The following is a 19473-nucleotide window of genomic DNA, read 5'->3' as shown; positions in this document are numbered from 1 at the left end:
TTTATCCTACTTTGTTATTTTCCACTGGAGAAGGTACTGCAGTGCTGTAAAATACCGAGGAATACGATTGTAACCTCCATCTCGCTTTTTCTCGCGGCAGAAACGTGTCGGTGGCTACGAGCTTGCTCCTGGCAATGCGAAATACGTGCGTGAGATTCCTGGATGTTTGCTGCCAATGAAACAGTTCCGAAAGGCGGCCGGGTGGAGCGGGATGCTCTCCAGGATATCCAGGCGGGACGGAGCTCGACTCGATGGTTCGGCGCGGGCGGCGGGGCGCTCTGGGCGGCCGCGCCGCACTCTATGGTGCGATGGGAGGAGCGGCGGGGCACGGGGGGCGGCCCCGGCCCGGCGGTCCTGGAGCCTTCGGCGAGCACCATGTCGCCTCCGAAAGGTAAGGGCGGCGGCGCGGGGCGCCCGGCGGGTCCCGCGGCTCCCGGTGGGCGGCACGGCCGGGGAACGGGGACAATTTCCACCCGCTTTCCCAAGAGGAAACGCGACCCGCGCGGAGACTCCCCCTGCTCCCCCCTGCCAGAGGGAGTGGAACTGTCCTCCGCGCTGGGAGCTGTGGCACCGGACGCTACTACTGCGGGAGCGAAGGGGGGGAAGGGGCTCCGCGGGGTCGCGCCGGGGAGGGGCTCTCCCGCCTGCTTTCCCGCCCTGCCGCTCTCCTGCCGCCGCCCGGGCGCTTCCCCTCGCCGTGTGGCACCGCCGCGTCCCCCCGTGTGGGCGGCGGGTGCTCTGGTGCGGGGCTTGCCGGGTCCCCGGGACGCCTCCGCCTTTAGGATCAGCCACAGTCGCGTCTCCCCCGCCGCCAGTTCCCCTCTGGGAGCGTCTGACCCCGGCGCAGCGTCTGTGGGGCTGACCCCGGGGCGCAGGCGGTCAGTGCACGGGGACAGCCCCTGCGCCCGCCCTGAGGGGGCCGCAGGTGCCCCGGGAAACGCCGCCGCACCCAGGTGCATCCTGGAGTGTGTTTAGGTTGGACATTAGGAGGAATTTCTTCACAGAAGGGATGATTAGTTGCTGGAATGGAGCGCCCAGGAAGGTGGTGGAGTCACCATCCCTGGAGATGTTTGAGGAAAGACTGGATGTGGCAGTTCGGGACACGGTGTCGTTCACTGGTGGTGTTCGGTCATAGGTCAGACTCGATGACACCAGAGGTCTTTCCCAACCTAACTGATTCCCTGATTCTCAGGGATTCTGTGTACAACGAGGCCAGAGCCCAGTCCGAAGGCAGACCCTCGGGCAAGCCAGGAGGGTTTAAATCCTCCCGGACGGCGCCGCCTGCCCCCTTCCAGCTGCCCATGGAGGTCTTGCCCAGGGCCAGGCGGGGTGAGGGGCAGGGGTGCCAGCCCAGGTAACCGGGCTTCGTGCTCCCCTGCCAGGCTTGGCCCGGGGCTGCCTTCCAGGAGCCCTGGCGGAGCCCTTAGATGAGCCGTGGAGATGTGTGGGAGGCTCACACTGTTATCCTGAGGCTTTTGGCCTGCCTGGTCCCTTTTTGCCAGAAATAATTTCATCCAGGTGGGATTTACTGGGAAAAAAAAACCCCAAAAGCTTCTTCCAGCTCTTCTTTTCTTTAGGCAGGTGTAAGTTCAGATTTATCAGCAGAAGTTATGGGTGCCCCAGCTATGCTTTCTTCTGCTCCCCTTGCTGCACTGGTACTGATGCTGACATGGGAGGCTGAAGAAATGCCCAGGCTGAAAAGAATTACAAATACCTTTCTACATAGTACTGGTACTATCTAGTCTAGATACTAGATTTGTTATGTCTTGCTGCCTTTGGTTTACCCAAGTTGTGTCAAATCACAGCATTACTATAAACCCAAGTTCCCAAACCATTGCCACATTGGGGCTTTTTTTTTTTTTTTTTTTTTAAGAGTAGTTACTAGAGGCAACGATTACATTTAGCTTTAGTTTGGTGGTGCATAGACTTAAAATCTTCGTGTGTCAAATCACAGCATTAATATAATTTCTGTCAGCACTGAAATATCATTTGAAGATATGTTTTTGTGAAACCAGATGGGGTTAGTTATATTTCCTGGTTGTTATGCCCTTGTATTTCTTCCCCACAATACAAATATAATTTAAAAATGGGTTACAGCTTGTAAATCTCTTCTAAGCATTGTTAGTCCAAAAACTAATTGGCTCTACCTTTTAAAAGTGGTTACTGACGTGCATAAGATTTTTATCTATAAGGAAGTAGCTAATTTAAATGATTGCAGTGGCAGGAGGTATTAACTGTACCTTGCAGAAATGTTATGCAATTGAAGACATCTCTGGTTTGAAAGTAACATGAACCAAAGCATTAGTTGCACTGGATTCAGCAGCTCATTCCTTTATTAAATAAACAAAGTTATTACAAAACTACTTCTCCTGTATCTCATTCCCTAATCAGCAGAGGAATACGAACTTACACCAATTAAAACACATTTCTTTAGGATATTTAGAACATGACAGTGGCCCCAAAGGTGCTGTTGAATGACCAATACCCACCAGAGAGATGCCAAACATAACAATCTGCCAGTGTGAAAAGGGATTTTGAACAAGCCACATGTGCTGTGGCTCAGACACATTGCTGAGACATTTGCTGATGTCTCGTGTTGGGTCTTGCCTTTGTGCAGAGAAATCCCATTTGGAGTTGTGTGCTGTTCTCCTGGCTGCTTCAGACTCGGGCTCAGCCATTCCCTGACCTGGGAATGCACTGGAGTGGCCTGATGGAGCTCTCAGGCCTTGAAGAAGTGTGTATGGATGAAAAACTGCCTTCTTCCAGGGGACCTTGGACAGGCTAACTCCAAAATTTTGCAGGATGGTAGTTGGTCCAGGTCAAAACTGTTACAAGTATTGCTATTGCTGTGGGAATCATATCAGGGGGAAGAGAGAGGAGCTAGCACAAATTATACACAGTCCTTGTGTGGTTTAATTTACTGCAAGAGCCTTAACCTTAGAGCTTTCCACATGGATTTTTTAAAGAAAGTCCTTTGTGTGAAATCCCACCACTATTCAGAGCAAAATCTTCTTTTACTGACTTAGGTGGAAAATAGGGCTGACAGAAATGCTGCCTTTTTCATTAAGATTTGCTAGATTTCTTTGCTTATACTGAACTTTTCCTCTCTTTTTGCTTTTGCTAGTCTGCCAACGCTCTTTGTGTCAGAGTTCAGTATATTACACGAAGAGGATCAGCTGCTATTTCAGAGCAAGCACCTACTGTCAGCTAAAGAGCAGGAAAGCACAGAAAGACTTTTTGGCTGTTGTTAGATAAATGTTAATGTATGACTAGTTTTTTCTAGAATGAGGGATGATTACAAGGGCAAGAGAGAATCTCATTTTCAAGCACTTGGAGTTCCTGTACAAGCTTCTTTGAGAAGGCTGTAAAATTTAACTAAAATTTTTTATGGAAAGTGTTTCCTGACATTATAATTATTGTCTGCTGACACAGTGGTGTTCAATACACCACTCCAGCTGGAGAACACGCTGTTTCAATTCTTGAATTAAAATGGGGGTCACGCTGAGTCGTCTCCTGTGTTTTGTTTCAGAAAATGTCAGCTTACTGTTCAAGCTGTACTGCCTCACAGTGATGACCCTGGTTGCTGCCACGTACACGGTGGCACTGCGGTACACCAGGACAGTGCAGACAGAGCTCTACTTTTCAACCACGGCTGTGTGTGTCACTGAAGTCATCAAGCTGTTCCTGAGCATGGGCATCCTGGCTAAGTAAGTGTGGGAGTGCTGATCAGTGGTTTGAAAAGCAGTCCTTGCTTCTAACCTCAGATTCTCGGGTCCTGAAGCGCAGGTATGTTTGAGAATGTGGCTGGATAATGGTGCTGTGGAAGGGTAATTCAAAGCAGGTTAGAGCTTGTGAGTCCTCATCAACTGAAACTGCTTTGTATACACCTCAATATTCAGGTGTATCCTTTCTACATATTTTCTATTTTTGTGTGCTTTGGAATCAGTTCAGAGTGTCAGCATGGATTATCCATGATGTTTTGGTCTTTAAGATGTTGGTGAAGATGAAAGTTGGACTTTGATCATCTGCTGTGAGCCATCATCTGCTGAATTACATAAAATTCTAATGTTCCTACTAATACGTTTTCCCAAACAATGTTACAGACAGACATTTTGCTGTCTCTAACAATCTGCAGGCCAATGCTGAAAGCTGTGATCAAAAAATATTAGTTTCTGTGATCCCAGACTGCTGCTAAGAACTAGAACTTCAGTCCATGCATGAGTATCTCAAGTAGGGAGGCTATCAGTCTGCTGCCTTTTCTCCTTTTCAGCTTCCCTGTGCTACATCCTTCCTAGGAAGAATCTTTATATTCTGGACTTTTCCAAAGCCCAGTTCTTGCTGCTGTGGTTGAATTTGTTCTTTTAGGGTCTCTGTCTCTCTTTGTGGCTTGTGGTACATCAGAAGGCTGGCTGTTATGTACCAGAGGATCATGGAGTCACATGATGTACTTCAGATTTTCATCAGCTCTTTTCCTCTTAACATACAAATGGCATTTTACTTGCTTTAGAAGTGAGGCGATATTTGAATTTGTTAAGGTAACTGTGACAAACTGCTTTTTTTCTTTAACCTTTCATTAAATGGGATGTGTTAGAGAAGGCAGATGTGACCAGTGGGGAATGTCTACTTTTCTTTACATGCACCGTGGACTTCTCTGTCAGCACAAAATGCTGGCAGAAGTGACTCTGCTGACACTTGGTTCTGCTGTGGTTCTCACTTGCTCTCTGGAGACTGTAGCAGCCCATGCTTCCCAAAAGTGAGGGCTACCTCTGGGTAGCCTCATCTGTGTGTGTAATTTGTCAAATCTTGTGCACCTGGGACTCAGGCTGTTTATAGTACACCTAGTGCAGCAGGGTAAGCAATCCCTTTTGTTAAGGGTCTGTAATATTTTGTTCATTAAATGTATAAATGTTGTTTTTTTTTTACTTGAAATAATTAAAAAGTAAATTACTTTTAACTCAGAACGTAGCATGTTGATGTTTTTTAGAACAGCCCTGCACAGCAAAAAGTCTCTGTAGCCCATTATTTTCCCTTTGCCAGCAGAGGATGTGTAGAATGGAAGTGTAGCCAAGGGGGCAAACATGGGCTGAGCTTTCCTTAGCTGGTGGCAGAAACTTATGGATCCTGTTGTCTTGTGTTGACAGATATGGTGAATAATCTTTCCTCCTTCATTTTGCTTTTCATAACTCTACAGATCTGTGTTTTCATCACTGATTTATTTCCTAAGCCAGGAGCCCTAGTTTAATTTTTCTGGGGTCATCATAGTACCCATCCTTACAGCATTTCCAGTATTGTTACATCCCTTTTGAAACAGGATCTGGAGCTGCATGCTGTATTCAGGAGGTGAACATTCCATGGCAGAGGGTGAAGATGTTTTCTCTCTTGGCCCCAGTTCCTTTCCTAAGGATTCTCCTCATTTCTCTGAAGCTGATGCTGTCTTCCTTGAGCTGGTGCCATCCAAGAAGTATGGATTGCATTTTTTTGCCAGGTGCCCATAACTAGATGAAAGAGGGTTGCTGTAAGTAGGGGTGGCCATTTCCTATGGTTCTTTCTCATTGATTGACACCTGAATCTTGTTTACCAGTTAAAGTGGTACTTTTTAAATGAGATTCACTGAGCTGTTTGGAGGTTATAATGTCTATTCTGACCTGGTCAGCTGGTGGGGTTTTTCTCTCCATAGCTGAGGGAGAGGTGGGCACCAGCAGACACCATTCATCAGGCCATGCTCACCTCTCCTTGGTAACATGTCTGGCATGCTGGTGAGTCCAAAAGTTGCCAACTTTCTAGTAACCTCTCCTTTCAGATCACTTATGAGTGTGCTGAATAGCATCAATTCCAGCACAGCTTCTTGCTGTGTCTCCTTTACAGCTTCCTTCAGTTTTAAATCCTAACCAATTAGTCTCACCCAAGGTAAGGTGCCTTTGTAGTTCAGTAACCAGTCCTGGTTTTTTGCTGTGCAGCAGCATACATTTGTGTGGGTGCCTTTGCTTTTTGAAAGAGATAGTGCTGGTAACTGCAGCATACAGGATACTAGAGCACAGCTCTCTCACTGTTCCAGCTGCCAAATTTGTTTTCTTACACATTATCAGATGATGCCTTCACTGTTTACTCTCAAGGCGTCTCCTGGAGGGCAGCTTGGATGGATGAATGCCAAAGAATTGTCTTTCAAAAGAGAAGCTTATGATACTTTAAGCTGTGCTAATTGTTAACTGAAGTATGCTCTCCATTTCTCATGCTTATTTAAAGTCCTGTTCACCATCTGGTAACAGCATTTGCTGCATTCTTAGCTGGTACATAACTACTTAGTAATGGATGAAGAAAGGCAGAGCTGTTTTGCAAACTCTAGTTTTAACTTCAGCTTTTCTAACAAATGTGTTTTTCTGTTGCAAAACTGATAGTTATTAGTATTGCTCACCTCTTCATACCTAGAAAGTGGCTTTGTCAGTGGGGTAATGAATTTATGAAAGGGGAAATGGATTTAAAGTGAAAGAAAATAGGTTTAGGTTAGATATTAGGAATAAGTTCTTTAATGTGAGGGTGGTGAATCTCTGGAACAGGCTGCCCAGTGATGTGGTGGATGCCCCATCCCTTCAAGACCGGGCTGGATGGGGCTTGGAGCACACTGGTCCAGTGGAAGTTGTCCCTGCCCATGGCAAGGAGGCTGGGACAAGATGGTCTTAGGGTCTCTTCCTACCTGAATCATTCTACAAAGAAAATTTGTTATGTTGTAAAATTCAAACCTAAATCAATGTCAAGAAAGCTGAATTCAAGCTAGATATTTTTTTATTTTCTAATTTGATCTTGCAGCTTACTTCTTTGGGCACCTAATTTTGCTTTATCAGCTGTACATGGAGGTTTGCTTTAAGTTGTTCTTGGCCATGTACTGAATTCAACTTACAGTTAGTGATTCTTGGTAAGTGCATGATTCAGAAAGCACATCCACTGCACTGATAAACTATTAGATAGTTTATCTTCATGTTCTCAAAATCTAAAAGGAAGATGGTGATTATTAGACATGTTATTCTTCATTGCTGAAATTTTCTTCTTGAAGTTAAAAGTAGACAGAAGTTACTATTGCTGCTGTGACTTTAAAAATGTGATCAGCAAATTCACTGAGCATGGTCTGGAACAGAAGCAGTTTAAATATTATCTTAAATCTTATTTTAAATATTATTTTATAGTTTATTATTTTCTTGTTTGACAGCCCACTTTAGTATCAATTAATAGAAGTTATTCCTGCGCAGTATTTTTTTTTACTTCTTATTTTCATAGAGTAGAACCATGTATATGCTAAATATATTTTATTTTCAGTTAGACATTTGAGATAGAAGCACTTTAGTCCAGCTGTACTAGGGAATTACCCAATTTTCTTGTACATCTTATCTCCCAATCCTAGACAATATAATACATAGTCCAGCTGTACTAGGGAATTACCCAATTTTCTTGTACACCTTATCTCCCAATCCTAGACAATGTAATACATACATTCAGAAATGGAACAAACAAAAAAAAATCTGCCTATAATATCTCCTAACTCTAACATCTTATACCATTCTGTATCTAGTGCAAACAGATGGTGCACTGTAGCATGAACTCTTCCCCTTTCTTGTATTGCAGACTTCACTTTAAGTGCTATTTGTCCATGGATTTTCTTGCCACAGTTGTTTCATGTGGCCAGACATGTCTGGTTTTTTGTGTGTGCTTTCTGTTACAGAAAAATACAAAAAGAATCCCTTGCGGCTGCCTGTATAATGACTGCTCTCCCTACAGGGGAAAATAAAACTGGAAAAGGAAGGCAAGGAAGGAGGGAAATTTGGATGGAAGGATCATGAGAGGGTAAAGCCTGTAAATCTTTGGAGAGGAAAAGTTGAACAACAGGAGTACAGAATCAGTTGATCAGGAAAGGAAAATTTGCTGAAAGGTGGTTAAAGCTATTTATTCATACAAGTGCAATAGAACCACAAGGAGAATTAAATTTAAGAGAATTAAAGAGAATTAAATTTAAAAGCAGTACAACTTATAAGTTGAAAGGCCTGTGGGAGGGGGCAGGAATGATTTTGGGTGTTGGTATTTGTCAGTGCTAAGCAAGAGAAGATTGGAAAGGAGGCTGTGGGAGAACTGGGGAGAGGACTGGAGCAGCAGCAACAAGAGAGCAGCAAATGTCAGATTGATGTACAAGTGATAAGGGAGTACCAGTAATGCAGAGGGCAGCTGTGAAAAGCTGAGTAGCAAACTGCAAAAGCAGCCAGCAGCAACACGTTCTTCCCCTTGCCTGCTGTCACACACTAATTACTTTAATGAGAGGTGTGAAATGCAAAGACAGGGACAGGGGAGCCCCCACACAGCCACCAGACCTCTTCATGTGTGTGCTGGTCCAGCATCTCCCACAGCACAAGTGAGACTGGGAGCCCATGGCTGACTGAGGAATGAGAGGTTTTTCTGGGTAAGTAGTATGCAAGGGTACAATCCTTTTTTGACTGTACTGTGAGGCCTAGTTTAAAGGGGGTCTGGAAAGTCATGGGCATTTGACATCACACACAAACATTAATGCCCAGTAAAAAAGGGGAGATGTGAACAACAGCCTTCTGTTCCACTGCCTATATTGACACACTGCTAGACATTAATGCATCTAACTTCCTGATTCCAGAATGTCTGTCTTGCCTTCAGGGCTTTCTGCTTGTTGAAAACCTCACTTGTTTTTTGCTAGTTAACCACTTTTGTCTTTTATGAGCAGAAAGTACAACTGAATGTGGAGGACAAATTTTCAGCGCTCCCAAGGGATTCATTGATTTGATTTCTGTTTTAAAATACCAGTTTAGGAATGCCCTCCATTGTGCTAATATTTTGTTTTGCAGAGAAACTGGAAGTCTGACCAGGTTAATAACATCTTTAAAAGAAAATGTATTCGGAAGTCCTAAAGAATTGCTGAAATTAAGTGTTCCATCTGTGGTGTACGCTATCCAAAACAATATGGCATTCGTGGCTCTTAGCAACTTGGATGCTGCAGTCTACCAGGTAATACAGGTTTCTGTCAGTAACAGACCTGGAAATATATTTGTCTTTCCTGGTTCATTAGACACAAGTGTCAGGTATCTGCCTGGCACACAGCACTCTCTTCAGCCTCAGTGTTAAAAGCGAAACTGTGCTTTGTTCTGTTCAGAGCAAACGCTCTGCTGCAGAGCTCTGGCTTTCTGAGCCAAGCCACTCACTGCTACAGTCACTTCAAATCCACATTGTTGTAGTTGAAGATGGATGTGTGGGAAATCAATGAATATAAAAATCTGTCATTCTGTAGTTGAATTTTCTATTTTATTTTCTTGTTTTGGAGGAGTTTATAAAGCCATGTCCTCTACACTACATTGCCATCTGTTTTAGGTGACATACCAGTTGAAGATCCCTTGTACAGCTTTATGTACAGTCCTGATGCTGAGCCGTACCCTTAGCAAGTTGCAGTGGTTCTCTGTCTTCATGCTGTGTGGTGGTGTTACTCTTGTTCAGTGGGAGCCTGCTCAGGCTACAAAAGTACAGGTAAGAGTTAAAATTTTCCCATTTTCCCTCTGCAGATAAAGAATAAATGATCCTTGGTCCTTGGCTTTCACCTTTATTGTGTACCAGTCCAGGCAGGCTGTGGTATTGCTCTGGTCTCACTTGTTGGAAATACAATGCATTGCTACAATTAGTATAAATTACCACAGCCATCCTAATCTAAGGCACCATCCTAGGAGTGTCTGAGTAATGGATTGTTTCCAGCAGTTGGCTTGGTAACATTGTAATTGTTGGAACAGAGAATTTAGAATCAAAGCCCTGTGAGGAATTGGGCGCAAAACTCCAGCACAGTGTGGGTATGTCATTTAAACACACCCTTCAGAGGCTCTGACCTAATGCTGCTGTAGGGAGAAACAAGTGTCTTCTGTTTCTTAGGTCCCAGCTGCTGCCCAGCTGCATTAGTGGGAAAGGTGGGTCATGCTCTGGAGTACTGGCCACAGCCGAGTAGACAGTGCCTCTGAGCACTGTGAGAGTACCCACAGAGGGTGGGACACCAGCAGCTACACTGAGCTGATCTCAGGGACAGCCCTAGATCTGCAAGGGCACGTGGTGCTGCACTGAAATGCTGATAATTTTGCTCTACTTTATGAAGTAGCTCTGTGCCCTGGTTTTGGTTGGGAGAGAATTAAATTTCTTCCAAGTAGCTGGTTCAGTGCTGTGTTTTGGATTTAGTGTGAGAAGAATGTTGGGAACACTGGTGTTTTATTTGTGGCTCAGTAGTGCTTAACCATGAGTCCAGGGCTTTCCAGTGTCTCCTGCTCTGCCAGTGAGGAGGGTCACAAGAAACCAGGAGGGAGCACGGCCAGGACAGCTGAGCTGAACTGGCCAAAGGGATATGCCATACCATAGAATGTTACACTCAGTAACATTGGAAACATGGAAAATCAGGGAATTTGGCCAGGCGGGGCTGATTTCTGCTGCGGGCTGGGCTGGGCATCTGTCAGCAGGTGTTGATCAATTATTTTGTGCACCACTTAGTTTTCTTGGATTTTATATCTCTCTCCTTTTGTTAATACTACAAATATTAGTAATTTTTATTTTGATTTAGTTATTAAATGTGCTTATGTCAACCCACAAAGTTTACCTTTTGTTTTCAATTATTCTCCCCACTGTGGGGCTTGGGGGGAATGAGTGAGGGGCTGGGTGGTGCTTAGTTGCTGGCTGAATTTAAACCACAACACTCTGGAATTGATTCTTGTGAATGACTGAAGTGTTGTGTCCTTTCTAAAAGAATGGTTGATGTTGCAGGTGGAGCAGAACCCATGGCTAGGGTTTGGAGCGATTGCTGTGGCAGTGTTTTGTTCAGGATTTGCAGGTACAGTATTATTTCTGTATGTGGGCTGCATCTAAAGGACTGGAGAACTCACAGTGCTTAAAACTGAACATTCTACATTTGTTAACTGCCTTCCTCTAATAGTTTATTCCCTCTGCCCATAATTGTATTCTACTTTTGGTAATTAAGGCAGATTCATAACATGATTACTCCCATTGTCAAGCAAATGATAGGAGCATGTACCATTGGTTTTACACGATGCAACATAGAGGGCTGGTTTGCAATTGGAAGTGTCTTTCAAATGCTGTGAATAAGACTGTAGGGAGCAGCCTAATTACTCACTCCGTGCATTTAATTAATGTACATCAATTTTATAAAGTTTACTTTGCAGTGAATAGCTCCCCTTTGGTGATCACATGCAATACTTGCATTTTTTTTACAAGGGGAACTGAGCTCCTCACTCACTTCTGTACCAGCTCAGCCCAGAACTATTGCCATAGTTCTGTAGGTGGAAAAATCTAACTGGGATGTAGAAGGGAGCATGAGGAAAGCAGAGAGTTAGAGTAGTAGCAGGAAGCCTGGATAAACTCAGTGAAGGATTTTTGGTTTTGTTTATTTTTGCTTTGTTCTACAACCAGTGCCTCCCCTCAGCATAGTTTTTTCTCTGGCTTCTGGAGAAGGACACCAAAACTTTGGGACAAGTGAACTAGTGCTCAGAAATAAAGAAATGCAAATTACTCGTTAATTTGAAATTTGGCTCACAGGAGCATATTCCTCTAACTGTAAACTGGATTCTTCTCCTTTTCCCTGTAAAAAGCACGGTACTATCACCCACCTCTAGTACTGGAAAATCTTGCAATGATCTTGTGCTGTGCATAGATGCTCATTACTCATGGAAAAACACTCTGGTGGGTAGAGGAGTAGAGTGTCATTCTTATTTGGTGTCGTTTCAGTAAAATAGGCACTTTGAAGAAGAAATACTAAATAACTGTGTAGAGCTCAGACAGCTTTTCCTGGAAAGGTTATGAATTTCCTTATTTAAATAGATGCTCCAAAGCTGCAAGACAAAACACAGCCTTCAGAGCCTCCTAAAACTCCTGCTTTCCCCAATAATGTGGGTCAACAGCTGTGCTTCCAAAGACCTGCAAATTCAGAGCACTGACAGGCTGGTACAGGCAGCGTGAGACACTTAGGGCTTTCTTCTCCTGCAAAAGGATTGCAGCTTGGGTTTCCTTGCTGACAGCTGAAGCTCTGAGGCAGCTGCAAGGGACTGTGTGTTTCATCCACAGAGCTCCTTGTGCCCTTGGGGTTTTACATGTTGAAAACATAAATTCTATTCAAATCCCTTTCCTGTTCTTCCTTCCCACACTCACATGAAGCAGTTACTTTGCTGTTAGACCTCCAGTTTCTGTACTGACCATGTTTTATGGAGTGTTTTCTTAGTCCAGCAAAATGAAAAAAAGGTTGTGTTTGTTACTTAGAGAAGGAAAAGAAGTTTTTTCTTCAAATTGCTGATCCTGTGATAATTTCCAAGTATCTGGGGCCCCAGCCATGCTTTTAAAAGCATTGGAGGGATAATTTAACAGCAGATCCTTTGTGACTTAAAACAGTTCTGAGGAGTAGGTTCTCTTAATCAGCCCCCATTCTTTCCTTCATCTTGCGTAGTGGATTTGTGAATTGTATATTCACAAATCTCTAACACAGTTTTATTGATTTGCCTACTGTTTTCTCAGTTTAGAACATTGACAAGTATGGTTCATACTCAAGCTAAATTTCTGTTATGTTGATTACACCTCATTGTGCTCTGTGGGTCTTCTCAGGGTACAGAAATCTCAAGGTAAATATTCTGGGTTATTTTAAAGGCTGCAGTCATTAACAATACTAGTTTGTTGTTTACATTTCAAAAATTTATATTCTATTCTGGGTTATTTTAAAGGCTGCAGTCATTAACAATACTAGTTTGTTGCTGTTTACATTTCAAAAATTTATATTATTATGAGATAATACAATATTTTCTTGGTTTTGTAATTATTTGAACCCCTGAAATATAAGTCTGCCTTCTCATTTATTCACCATAAGTACTCACTGTATTCTATTAAATTATAAATGGCATTTTTCCCTAATAAAAGAGTAGAAAGAGCTTCCTTGAAGCTAATTTGGGGTTTTGGGGGTTGGGGGTGGTGTGCCTAGGGCTTCTAACACACGGCTCTTTGTGCCACGCTTGTTGGTTCCATATTATTTTCTCATGTTGTATGAAGGCTGGTGTGTGATGCTAATCACCAATAAACTTCTGGTCAATAGGGCTCTCACCAGAAGGTCATGAAAGTCACTGGTGAGAGTCCTGCAAACTGCTCTCCTTGTTTTGAAATGTAGATGAAATTCCAGAGCTCGGAAAAGTCCTGATTGGGTGAGCAATGGTTAAAAAGGCAGGTGGTGAGGGCCTTGCCAAAGGTCTGCCTCAGTCTGACAAATGCCTCCCAAGTAGAATAATGAAGAAGTATTTGGGGAGTTTCAGTAATGCAGAGCATAGAAATAATGCTCTGCAATGTGGTATTGAGAGCTAGAGCTTTAGATTAAAATGAACTCCACTTCCTCAAAACCAACTTGTATTTTCAATTAGCAGAAGGCCTCAGTTTTGATTTGCTCTCATAATCCCCTGAAGCTGTGGTTTCAGAATGAGCTGCTGTGCCAAATGCTCTGCCAGCACAAAGCTCCTGAGGAGTTTTCAGTTTCAGTACTGAGGTAATACAGATCCTCCCTTCCTCCCCTACCCTCTGAGAAAAATCGGACTTAAATAAATCTAAAACTAAAATCAACATAAAATTATTTTTATGGAGGCTGTGGATTGAAAAAGGGTAGAGATAGGCAAGGGTAAGGATAAACAGGATTGAGGGAGACCTTCCCCTTGAATCAAAGTGCATCCCCGTGCTAAACTAAGTCCCAGACTTGACCAAGGGTTTAGGCCTGAGGGTTTTAACTGCACTTAAACGTAACAGCCTAATTGAAACAATTTAACAAAAGATTCTGTGAGACAACAGTAACTCCTAATAGGGCTAAGTTCGTTACAAACCTGAAGTACTTGAGAACGTTAGAGAGGAACATTCATAGTCCCTTTGCTGTAGCATATTCATGCTCACACAGGTGTAAAGGAGTTAGTACAAGGTGGAAAATGCCCCTGGAGCTCAGTGAAGTGCTCCCATGGGATGCCTTTTCATCCTTGAGCCCTGAGGAGTGATAGCACCAACCCTGGATCCATCATTGGTGTTCAGCAGCAGTCGCCCACGGCCAGTGAGCTTGAGAGTTTGCTGGCTCTAAGAGGTTGTCTGGTTTTAAAATGCAAGAAACCATGAATCATTCTTCTCACTGAAATATTTTCGGGTTTTTGTTTTGTTTTTTTCAGGAGTTTATTTTGAAAAGGTGTTAAAGAGTTCAGATACTTCCTTGTGGGTGAGGAACATTCAGCTGTACTTATCTGGGATTGTGGTGAATTTATTTGTTGTGTACATGTCAGATGGAGACAAAGTTCTTGAGAAGGGGTTTTTCTATGGCTACACATACTACGTCTGGTTTGTTGTCTGTAAGTATCTTGTGGTTTTTATCTCTTGACATTGTTTTTTTCTTTAATAATGATACAACTGATTGGAAGAAGCTACAAATTCAGTCTGACACACTCTCAACTGTGTTTTGAGGGATTTTATTTAACAGTATAATTTTCTTGGAAGTTATTCACTGACTCAATTTAAATTGTGCTGAAACAGCAGCCTAAATAATTGACTAGCAAGTAGATCATCTTTAAATGAGTTATATCTTATTTACTGGATGCCATGTAGACATCCCATTCCACTGAATGATCTGTAAATCATGAATTAGGACAGTGTAGCCCAAAGTGGGAGCACATTAGTGGAGTAAAATGCATCGTTTCAGGAGTAACCTACTGCACCTGTACTTATGGTAGCACCCTCTCTGCTTCCCAGTTCTGGCCAGCGTGGGTGGCCTCTACACCTCGGTGGTTGTTAAGTACACAGATAACATCATGAAAGGCTTTTCTGCAGCGGCAGCCATCGTTCTCTCTACTGTGGCATCAGTCATCCTCTTCGGCCTCCAGATAAGTAAGTGCCTTGTTGCCTTTGATTTGATGGCTGTGCATGTTTCCTGCCTGCCCAGCCTGCTGCACACAGCTCATGCCAAAGCCAAACCTCTCAGTTTTTCTGGTTTTAGCTTCAAGTCTTCTTCAGGACTCCTGTGCATTAATGCATCATCGGTCCCTGTTGTGGTGCACAAAGGTGCCTGATGAGTCTGCTTTCAAAGGCATCCGTGCTTTGTTCTTTCAGAGGCATCTGCAACTTCAAACAGAGAGAACCTTTCTGGTTTAAACAGCTTTATTTTCATGCATCACTTTCTGATGCAGTTTAGTGTGTGATACAGCTGTTTACCTGGACTGCTGTTGATGGGTTATTATTTCTTGTTGGGTTTAGTACAGCCAGTGCCAAATTAATTCCTCAGCTATTTCTTCAAGGGCTTTACACAGCCCTGATGAGTTACACCCACTACTGCATTAACTTTTACTTTCCCCATCTGCTGTGGACACCACCATGAGAAGAAGTCAAAGAGCAGCTGGGGTTGTGACTGACTGATGTGGTGAATGTCTTTGAGAGGAAACAGCAGATGGCTCTGGGCTGTTCTGTAATTTTCTCCCCAGTCAAGTCTGTGTCTGATACTGTGCCTAGCACTCCCACTCAGTCCTTCACTGTGTAGTGGGTGGTTTCCTACCTTAATCCAAAGATGGTGTGGGAAAATGGTGGGAAAACTAGCTTTTTCATGTAGTATTAGTGAGACAAAACTTAAGGAAAGTTTGCAGAAGGAGAAAATAATCAGTTTGGCTGCAAAAGAGCACCATAAAGCAAGGGATGAAAAAAATTCAAAAACTTATTTGGCTTGCTGAAGGTTTCTTATATGAATGCATTAATTTAAACTATTTTGTATCCTTTCAGCTGTTACCTTCTCCCTGGGTGCTCTCCTGGTGTGCATTTCTATTTACCTCTATGGATTACCTCGACAAGACACCACAAAAATCCAGCCCTCAGAGACTAAAAGCACTAAAGAGAGACTTGCTACTGTGTGATGTTGTCCATAAAAATGGACAGATGGCAGGGAGAAAAAATAGACTTTAAAAAAAAAACTTTTTTTTTTTTTTTCAAAATTAGCCTTAAGCTAGTCATGAAATGGTTTAAGTGGGATAGACTAAAAGCAGAAGTTCTTTCTGTTTTACATGTGGAGTTTCCAGTGGCTGACACTGAAGCTACACTGCAGCTGAGGAGCTGGCTGGGTATTTTATGGAAGGTATTCTTCATTCATGTCGACAATGAAGAGTCTCATTTACAAGGAAAACCCAATGAAGGAACTGATCACTCAATTGTATATAATGTATATAACAGAGGGAAATCGGTTCTTTGTGTATTTGATAAACTGTCTTGCTCTTTGAGGGCAGAAATGCCTGAAAAGCTTCATAAAAAAACTATTAACAAAAGCAACTACTGCCACAGTTTTCTCTTAAGATACTTGGTACTTGCAGTTTGATTAATGACAGGAAGAGTTTCTCTTCTAGGCACTAAGCACAAGAGGATGCAACCCTACAGGGAATACCCCTGCTTGGAGCATCACCTACCTCAGAGTGACTAGAGGTAGTCCTTGTTGTTTGGTTTAAAAAGTCAGATGAAAGACTCTGAAGCTGTGGCTTTCCTTTTACTCTTTAAGTGTTTTGTATATTGGCTGTAGGTGGTAAAGGGCTTTTCTATGCATAGGACAGGGGTTTGTATTTGTTCCTGTACCTCTGGCTTAAGTGTGAATGAGTCACACAAAGTTTGTATCTAGACCATCTTTTCTCTCTCAACCTCTCTGTGCATGCACATGCTTGAAAAGGGCTCCTGTAATGCATGTTCACCTTTAATTTATCAGTGCCAATTCTGCAACTTCAACCTCCTTCCTCATCTTCTGAGGCCTTCCCAATATTTCAGCTCTACATTGAGGGAGAAGTGACCCTGGCACATTCAGGCAAGTTGTTCATGTTCACAGTGGAGTTCAAATGTGACCAATTTCATACTCTTGGCTACATTTCTTTGTACATGAATTAAGGAGCTGGGTTTTACTTGAAAGTGGGGCATGTTAAACACAGCAGTAACAAACATGCCTAAATTCTTTTCCAGTGGGAGAGGATGGTCCCCTCTTGCCTTTCACCAACTGTTCCACTACAGTGCTGCTCCTGGGAGTCGGGCTTCCATGTTGGAAGGTATTGCCAGGAGCTGCAGGACCTCACAGGTGCTGCTCCACCTCTCTACAGCAATGTGAGGCTGAGGGGGGCCAAGCAGCACCTGCCACGTGTGCCTGTGTGCACAGTGCTGAGGGACACTGTGGTTCCTGTTCCACCAGCTGAGCAGCAGTCTCCTCTCGCCGGCCAGCACGTCAGTGGGGCCAAGGAAGGGCTGAGGAGCAGGGTGTGACCGCTGCCAGTTGGGCTTGGCTGAGGTTTCTGAAGGAGGAACGCAGCACAACACCCAGGAAAAGGGCTCTGCAGGGTCTGAGTAACTCCTTTTGTTACAGCAGACAGAGAACCTGAAGCCATTGTGCCATTAGGCCTTGGTACACAGTGGCAACCGCAGGAGTGGAGAACTTTGCTTAGGGCAGCACAGTTAACACCACTTCCTCTACTAAAAGGATGTGATATTTACATGGCAAATACACAGTTCTCTTTTATGGGAAATTCTGGGTCGTGTCTTAAGCACACTGCTGCCACCAAATGTCTGAAGAAAGTGACTGTGATAGCCTGGCCCCTGCCCCTGTGCCACACCTGCTAGTAGGATGGAGAACCTGCCAGTGCAGATGGGGTTTCCAGCCTGCAGCAGCAGTGACACACAGAAGAGGATTCATATTATTGTGGAAAAAATAATTTTACTCTGAGATATGACTTGACATTGGATATGGCCTTGTTACATTTGAGTTACAGGTGTTATGCCAAGAAGTTTCATTCCGTTGGCTAGAACTGAGCGTGCTGCGTGGAAGAGACAGAGCCGTGCCTGCAAAACAAGGAAAAAAGTCATTTTAGGGTAGTGCTAGAGAACAGGGTGTGGTTCTTGGGACAGCAGTTAGACGCCGAGGTGAGAACACCATGTGCAGCCTGGCCCTGTGCAGCCTCGGCCCCCACGGGGACTCGGATCTACACAAAACCTGAGTACTAAGGAACACACCAATGCTGCCAGAACTCACACCAGCTGTTGGCAGCCCACTGCACTGTCAGAGGGACACTTTGTCACACAAAGGAAGGTGGAAAGGAATGCCCAGCCCAGCCCTCGGGGCAGAGCAAGCAGAGATGCATGAACAAGAATGCAATGACTAAAAGCTGAAAATCTTTCATGCACCAGGGGCTAGTACAACCTGATGATACCGCCGCACTCCCTCCCCTCGCTGTGCCTGGGTGACAGGCTGTCAAGCAACCATGGGCTGCCTCTTCCTCAGCTGTTACACAGCTGGCTGTTTGGGAAGGGCTCTATCAAGCTTGCTCCAAAAATCATAGCTCTTGAAAGCTGTCACATTGCAAGATACTTAAAAATATTTTTATTTACAGGATAAAGAACGGAAGTTTTCCTTGAAGTTTGATGCAGTCAAAGGAATTAATGCCTACAGTATCTAAGCTCCAATACTGACTGCAGCTCCACCAATTCCACTGGATGTTTTTCCCCCCACAGCCCAGCTCACCACTTAAATGTGATTTCCTACCAAAATCAAATAGGTAATTCCTTTTGAAATAGATGAAAGAAAATAAGAGAGGCAATGTAATTAATATATAATTTACTGAGTCATTAGGGGGTCAGACATTGCCTAGGAGATCAGTAAAAAGAATTTGCATTTATTTGGAATGGCACATTAACAGTTGTCAGCTTCTGTGCTTTAGCTAGAAAGGCAATACCGACAACTTGGGATATGTAGGTGGCAAGAGGGAGGAGACAGATTCAGTTCTCTCCTAATTCTTTATCTTCCCACATAACCACTAAAGGAAACCACCAAAAGTCAACGAGCAAGTTAAATGCTCAAATGTTTACTCTTAAAACATTTAGAAGGAAAGGTGACGACAAGGTGTTTGACTGGGTCTGGAGCAGCTGTCCTTAGGGAGTGTTGTGTTTTTGGAGGATGAAGCAGAGCAGCCCTTTCGGGAAGGCACAGCTGTGAACAGCCATCCCTGCCTTCCCAAAGCGGTTCCGCCCACGGGAGAGCCTGGCTGTTTGCTCCTCTGCCTGCGGGCTCGTATTCCCCCAGTGGTGACACGGAAAAGCCCTGATGGATCCTTCCTAGGCCGCCCCCAGCCCGCTGTGCCGCACCTGTGCCACGTCGGGGGCGCTGCCTTTCACGGGGAGGGTTTTGTGTGCCACGGCTGCCAGGTGGCTGAAAGGGAAATCCTTCCTAGGCCGTGAGAAGGAGCAGGGTGAGAAGGAGCAGGTCGCTTGACAAACGCAGCAGCGCTGCGGGCTACAGAAAGCAGCAGAACTGGAAGAGCCACCCACAAGTGCAGCATGCCGCGGGCTGATTTCCAACAGCCTCTTCACCTGGATGAGGAGGGCATGGCTCTCTGTAACCCGCATGGTGTTGATGGCATGCCCTGACAATTT

The 19473-nt window shown here is 44.1% G+C and overlaps 2 protein-coding genes across 9 annotated transcripts in view; one reads left to right on the top strand and one right to left on the bottom strand.

The window, feature by feature from the left end:
• The first annotated feature begins 44 nt into the window (after nucleotides 1–44).
• Nucleotides 45–16338, top strand: SLC35A1 (solute carrier family 35 member A1). Its single transcript, XM_039725660.1, has 8 exons — nucleotides 45–391; nucleotides 3530–3707; nucleotides 8853–9012; nucleotides 9373–9525; nucleotides 10792–10858; nucleotides 14217–14393; nucleotides 14791–14925; nucleotides 15808–16338. Exons 1-8 carry the CDS (start codon nucleotides 163–165, stop codon nucleotides 15936–15938), a joined length of 1230 nt encoding a protein of 409 aa, XP_039581594.1. The 5' UTR covers nucleotides 45–162; the 3' UTR covers nucleotides 15939–16338.
• Nucleotides 16339–17741: 1403 nt separating this feature from the next.
• Nucleotides 17742–19473, bottom strand: part of RARS2 (arginyl-tRNA synthetase 2, mitochondrial) — a 29879-nt gene continuing 28147 nt past the window's right edge. For 5 of the 8 annotated variants that reach the window (XM_039725607.1, XM_039725647.1, XM_039725628.1 and 2 more), the window contains 2 exons: nucleotides 19186–19249; nucleotides 17800–17886 (listed from right to left, as the gene is read on the bottom strand). In XM_039725607.1, the coding sequence (XP_039581541.1) occupies nucleotides 17800–17886; nucleotides 19186–19249 (151 nt within the window). Of the gene's footprint in view, nucleotides 17887–19185; nucleotides 19250–19473 lie in introns of all 8 variants that reach the window. The other 3 variants (XM_039725622.1, XM_039725618.1, XM_039725598.1) reach the window with 1 other exon arrangement.

Source organism: Passer montanus, unplaced genomic scaffold (genome assembly GCF_014805655.1).
Source record: "Passer montanus isolate IOZ18808 unplaced genomic scaffold, ASM1480565v1 scaffold11, whole genome shotgun sequence".
In the NCBI taxonomy this organism is placed as follows: Eukaryota; Metazoa; Chordata; class Aves; order Passeriformes; family Passeridae; genus Passer; species Passer montanus.
This window is presented reverse-complemented; position numbering and strand designations above follow the sequence as displayed.